The sequence below is a fragment of the Leptonychotes weddellii genome, chromosome 1 (genome assembly GCF_054177405.1).
Source record: "Leptonychotes weddellii isolate Sample4059 chromosome 1, ASM5417740v2, whole genome shotgun sequence".
Classification (NCBI taxonomy): domain Eukaryota; kingdom Metazoa; phylum Chordata; class Mammalia; order Carnivora; family Phocidae; genus Leptonychotes; species Leptonychotes weddellii.
This window is the reverse complement of record NC_138369.1, coordinates 177,688,885-177,695,599: the sequence shown is the minus strand read 5'-3', so window position 1 is coordinate 177,695,599 and position 6,715 is coordinate 177,688,885. Positions and strand designations below refer to the sequence as shown.

At 38.6% G+C, this 6,715-nt stretch overlaps 1 protein-coding gene across 1 annotated transcript in view; it reads left to right on the top strand.

The window, feature by feature from the left end:
• Positions 1-6,715, top strand: part of ADAMTS5 (ADAM metallopeptidase with thrombospondin type 1 motif 5) — a 49,096-nt gene that overhangs the window by 19,340 nt on the left and 23,041 nt on the right. The window contains exon 4 of the mRNA XM_081799028.1: positions 5,462-5,629. Within this exon, the coding sequence (XP_081655154.1) occupies positions 5,462-5,629 (168 nt within the window). The remainder of the gene's footprint in view (positions 1-5,461; positions 5,630-6,715) is intronic.

Here is a 6,715-nt window from a genome sequence, read left to right as displayed (position 1 = left end):
ATAATACTGAATTTGATTCAAAAGGAGATGGACACAGCTAGCTATAAGGTGAAAAATTAAGTTTTCTTCCTTCCAATTTATATAATTGATATAACATTTACTCACCATTTATGTTTAATGTTTTGAAATGGGAGTTTAAGAATTTTATCTTCTACATAAGGATTTGCATTTGAATAGACATGCATGATCCAATTATTGGAGCTCCTGGTTCTCTTCAAGGATTCTGGATTCTGATCCCATGTGAGCTGTTGGCTCCCTCTTCAACCCCTGGCAAGACCTTCTTACACCTCAATAATCCCAGCTGGAAAATTAGGTAAAATAAAAACATGACTTCATTAAGAAACAGATGCTTCATCTGAGCAGTGCTTTCTTAAGTAAACACATTACAGAGTTTCTTTTGACTATTTTTTTAGGATGTGGTGCTGTGTCCCTTTGTTCATTGGTCAGTTTGGGGTCAAGAGACAAGAGTTTGAAATTCTGTTTAATTTTCAGACCAAAGTTTAGAAAAACAAGTGAATTTCCTTCCTGAGGTTAATGTGATAAGTTAGCCCTCGTGGTATAGTAATACCTGAGCTGAATAAGGAGCTGGACCAGTATTTTCCTTTATAGTAATGTGTCTTCACCTGGTGTACATGATCTCGGATTTTTTAACATGATTCATTTGTGAATTTAAGGAGGCAAGATACTTTTTAAGTCTAGATTGTGAATATCAGAGATGAAATGTATTTAATGAAATGTCACCCATTGACCTTTAAAAAGACGATTATCATACTAGAGAAATTACCGGGTGACTAATTATTTGCTAATTCTGAGATAATGATATAATTCAGACGCTTACCCTATAGACTTTGCTTTGACATAATTTATTGTGAAACTCATGTCCTTAATGTAATCCAAAGAAATTCCTTCCTGATGTCACTTTGTGTGATGGGCACTCATTAGCAAGACTGTTCTATTTGTGATACGATTTAATATCTATTAAGAATAGATCAGTATTTTCTCCAAAAGTGCAATTTACATCTTGATTTTTAATAATGATTTCAAAAAGCAAGATAGAGTTCTGAGGTCTGCATCACCTGGGAAAATATTGGATTACACAGTTGCATTATTCTCTGAGTTTCCCTGACTCATGTAATACCTTTTATTTTCTTATTGCGTATATAAATACAAATGCCATTAACAAGTGCACCCACTACTCGAGTGTGTTTGTTCCTTCATTGCCTCAGGATTTGAGGTGAGAAGTTTCCAATTACATCAATCAAGAATTAAAGATTGACTAAGAAAGATAGCATCCTGAGCAAGATTGCTTAAAGCAAACAAACTGCTCTTCAATCTTTTGTATGTGACTAATTACAAAATACTAATACCTGCAAATAAAAATATGAATACAAATACACATACTAATTCTTCCAAATACAAATACTAATTCTTCCTTAGAGGGAGACCTTGAGGCCTCTACTTGAAACCCTGACAGGAAATTGTCGCCTTAAATCTAGTATCTGCATTGTCTCTTCTTGGGAGGGGTTTTACTGTCTGAGCTTGGCTGAGCTTCTTCAAAACTCTTACCTTCAAAACTGCTCTGACTCCCCTTCACTCTTCTTTTCTACATGGATCCGAGAAAGAAATACCTGAATTGCCTTTCTCTGTGGGTTTCTTGACTCTGTCACCCCGCCTCCTCCAAAGACCTCACCCCTCAACTAACTCTGCTCTGTATCGTTCCAAAAACTCATCATGAGATACATCTCGATAAAACAAGTTAGTTTAGGGGTTGTAAACATTGTCTCCAACAATTCCTTATATTCTTCATGTGCTGTCTTATTCTCTGGCACACATTTGTGTAAATCCCATCTGTGCTAATCCTGCTAGAGCCTGTTTAGCGGAGAAATGCTTAGTCTCCAACCCACACCTGTAATTTTATTTATTTTTTTAAACCTGATTTTTTTGTTGTGTTTTTTTTTTTTAAGATTTTTATTTATTTATTTGACAGAGAGAAATAGCACAAATAGAGCGGCAGGCAGAGGGAGAGGTTAGAAGCAGGCTCTCCGCTGAGCAGGAAGCCCGATGTGGGGCTTGATCCCAGGACCCTGGGATCACGACCCGAGCCGAAGGCAGCCGCTTAACCGACTGAGCCACCCAGGCGCCCCCCACACCTGTAATTTTAAACATCTCTGTGGGTGATTGATCAACCAACTCTCATTGGAAAAGGCGGTTGTCCTAGGAGAGCGATAACATCATGATACATTCTGATTAAGCCTTTCACAACACCGACTCGAACTGTATTATTGTCAGCTACAACATTATATTTTAAATTTCCTGGATTCTGGATTTTTCAGTTCATGAGCTTTTAGTATCATAGTGTGTTTTCTCTAATGTGAGTGTCCTTTTAAAATAGCTTGTGCTTTTATATGTCCCTTGCCATTTCAGGGCTCAGAGATATGGGCATTTCAGACTGACATTAGATGTCTTAACGTCATGATTGGGTGATCACATTTGAAAATAACCACCTCTTTTGCTGTTCCCAGCCCTTAGTATGGCTGTCACGTCTCTCCTGAAGAGCATCCAAACATTCCTCACACTGATCTTCCATTTTATTCCTGTCCAGCTCCTGAAGGGAAGTCACATGGGTCTCTCTCACTGTGCCCTGGTTCCAGCTACCGGAACCAGCTGCCTGTTTCCATGGGTGCTTAAATGTTCTTCGCGTTGACCATGACTCCCGTTATCCTTGAGAGAGTATGCCTCTCCCAGCCAGCTGACAGACTTTCTTCATGGAAAACAAAACATTCCTCCAAAGAGTCTGTCTCTCAGTTGACCCTTAAGCAGCCCATTCCTGACTCACTTTTGCAGATCTGACAAAATTCACATCTTCTTTTAGCTCTTGCTGAGGTGGAACTAAGATCTGTTCATGCTCAGAATGGCAATCTTTTCTGGGTGCCATATAAAAATTTCTTACACGTATATTTGGCAGCAATTAAGTTACATTGATAAATTAGTAAATTTAGATAGTATAAAATTCACAATATTATGCCAAGTCACATGCCAAAAGATTCATAAAACTGTACCAAAATATTTTTAAATAAACGGCTTTGCTTATATAATTGAAATCTATAAAAATTAGATGACTCGCCATTCTGTATGAAAGAAAAAATTGAGGTACTCTGCCGGGTTTCTTAAAGTGAATCTGGTGTTTGCTACATGGCCTCTATTTTAAATCAGAAATCTGAAACTTACCCTCCAAATGAAGTGAAAATCACTTGGATGCTATAAAAAAAATTCATCTAGGAGCACCCAGTGGTTCAGTTGGGTAAGCATCTGCCTTCAGCTCAGGTCATGATTCCAGCCCTATGTCAGACTCCCTGCTCTATAGAGAGTCTGTCTCTCCCTCTCTGTCTCTGTACCTCCCCCCTGCTCATGCTCTCTCTCTCTCTCTCAATCTCTCGCTCTCTCTCAAATAAATAAATAAAATCTTAAAAATACTCATCTGGAAAGTGCTATGTGTTTAGATACATTTGGAGGAAAAGACTGTTGCTTCATTAAATAAATACGAATATCTTATGAACTAGAATGCAAAATCACATTTTTCTAAAATATAAAACCTGGATTCAAATAAAATGTTACGTGGCAGAGGTTGCCTTAGGCCACTTTCCCTCTCTCTTTTCTATGCCACGGAAAAAAACCCAAGTGTGAAATTTCCACACAAATCCCACAATGTTAGCCGATAAAGATTCAACGGTGGAAAAGTTCAAGAAGCATGGAGTGCCTTCTCAACACGTGTTAGATGTACTAAGTAACTTTAAGCCGTTTTGAACAGGGCATGATGAAAGTTTCTGTTTTTTTTCTGAGCTGTGGGTTGCAGGAAAAAAATCAACATACCACCCAAAACTTGGACAAAGTCCTGCCAGTCTTTGGCATGTTATTTGGGATGTACTTCACAAACTCTGATGCACGTTCATGCTACTGAGCAAATAAAACGTGAGAGCGGGAGGGTTTCCCATCGAAAACTTGCTAGGCTGGCAAATGCTATTGAAGTAAATAACTGCATAAATACCATAAAAATGTGGAGCTTTGGAAGGTCACCGAGCCCTAGCCACTTAATTTCAGCCACAACAGCAAACAGCTGCTCAGTGGACAATTTTGTTATGAGGTGTTGGTGATTTAACAAGTTGGCCAAAAGTAGTTGGAATGTGGCATGAAAGATTTCATCTCTGTTGAGTTTTACTGTTGCATGCTGGACTTTCTTTTTTTTGTTGTTTTTTTGGCAGAATGGCCAAAAGCCCCTGCCTTTGGCATACAGGAGCCTAAAGAGAATGTATTAATCACTTTTCTGTAGTATTTTATACACCCTTTTTAATGCTTTGTGTATGATTCTATAAAGCTTTACCAAAAAAAAAAAAAAAAAGCAATTAAGGTCTACTTATCTGCTTTTTTAGAGTCTCTACAAACTACTGTCCTGGAATTTTTTTTTAATTGGCATTTCAGATTTACTAGTGAATGTCATTTATCCTTAGACTATATGAAAATTAATCTTATATGATAAAAAACAATTTTGATAATAAGAATGTGGTTAGGATACCTAGCTTGATAGACTGGAACTGCAGTGTGGGATTACAGAAACCATGTGTGGTGCGCTGAAGCAGAAACACCTGCCTCGCTGAGTGCTTTTGGACAATGACTTATCTTTCTAGTATTTGTTTTCTCTTCAAGCTCTAACACTCCATGATGGGCTTCTTGGTGTTTTAGACATTTCTTCAATGTAAATGGGTATGTTTTCAAAATATGTTATTTATTTGTGGGATTAATAAACATGAAGAACTTTCCAAATGAAAGAACTGAAAGGGTGAAAGCAAGCTTACCTTTGCCTGGAATCGGCGAGTTCATAATTTCTCTTTCTTCTCCCCCCTAGTCATCTCTCAGATAGCTAGCTACCCATTAACGTGGCCAAGAAAATAGAAGTCACTGATATTCAAAAACCATCTATTAAGTGTTTGCAACTTGCAGAACATTGAGTTAAACACAGAGATTTCAACAGTGGATGGAGGAGATGCTCTCTGATCTCATGGGGCTCATGGTTGATCAGAGAAGGCGGAAAATTAGACAATCAAAATAATATGTAGTGAGGCTATGACATAATCCCACAGATCCTTGCAAATTCTGGATTCTAAATGAGGCCTGTTTCTACATGTCATTGAGCATGTGTGAACCAGATGGATTATGGGAATGTCCACTCCTTAGTGTAATTTCTCAGTTTTCCCCTGAATGTTCACCCAAAGTGACTGCTCTGACTACACACAGCTTTAATTTCCCTGGGGGTCCAGTCTGTGCATGAGAAGGCAGTTAAAATGGACTCATGTACAGTTTGGGGTGGAGGGAGCCAAGGTGGAAAACCAAGTGCTCATGTAATTGTCATGGATAAGTAGAAATGTGAAATCACCCATGATTGCACTCCTTCTCTTCTCTGCTTTAGGACATCTCCTTGGTCTCTCCCATGATGATTCCAAATTCTGTGAAGAGAACTTTGGTTCCACGGAAGATAAACGCTTAATGTCTTCCATCCTAACCAGCATCGATGCATCCAAGCCCTGGTCCAAGTGCACCTCAGCCACCATCACAGAATTCCTGGATGATGGCCACGGTACGTGTCATTTAAGACAACACAGGCTCACTAACAACACTTGGGGGGGATTATTACCAGTGCTACCTTATGACATCCTCACGAAGCCCAGCATGCCCCCTGAGACGGTGGTGGTTTAGATAGGGTCAGGGAAAGAGCAGAGGGACGGTCTGTTGGTGTATAATGCCAACGTCCTTGGTGGCATTATAGCTATGGTATTTTTGCTTTGGAATTGAAAAGTTCAAAAGAGAAGCAGTGTGGGAGACCACACAGAATGCCTAGCCAGTGCCCTGAAAGCCTGGCTTTTATTCCGCCTTTCACCACTAGCTTCCTGTGAGAATGTTGGCAGACATCTTGTTTCCCTGCTATTAATATGACTCTCAGAATTATTTGTTACATGCCTATTATAGGGGTGTGGTTAAAATGTAGGTGACAATTCTGTCGGATCCTCTTTATGGCAACGGAAAACCCGGAAAGGAAGCTCTTTAGATTTGCATTCACTGGAAGAATCTGGCTTCATCCTGACAGCAGATTCTCCTGGAAGTAGAGTGAAAACTGCAGAACAGAAAAAGAAAAATCAATCTGAATAGTGGGAAAACACTTTAAGAACTTCAAAAGAAAATCTTTGGCTTTGTCCGCTAGATACAGTTCAAGAGCATAACCTACTTTATTAAATTCTGCAAATCGAGGATCAGTCCTGTAAATTATATAAAAATACCAAAGAAGTCACGGTTTTTAGAAATAATAAATTCTGACTGTTAAGTAATCTTCAAAACAAACTGTTGCTAATTTCCTAGCATCCCTTGTGACTTGAAACTACTAAAGGCACAGGAGGATAGATTCATTAGAGTTGAAGTGGTTCAACTACACACACCATGTAGTTCAAGTTTCTCATGTTATAGAAATGGACATATTCTCATTCCTTTTTTTTCTCTTAAAATTTGTCTCTTCCCAAAACTGGCGGTTGAACCGAATATGAACAGAAATTTTTGATCATATAATTGTCCATAATTGTCTATAAGATTATCTCATGTTGTATGGTTTAAAGTTAGCTAAAGAGAGTCTGTGATAGTTGTTTTTCCTAGTTCCACAAGGTTTATGGCCTAA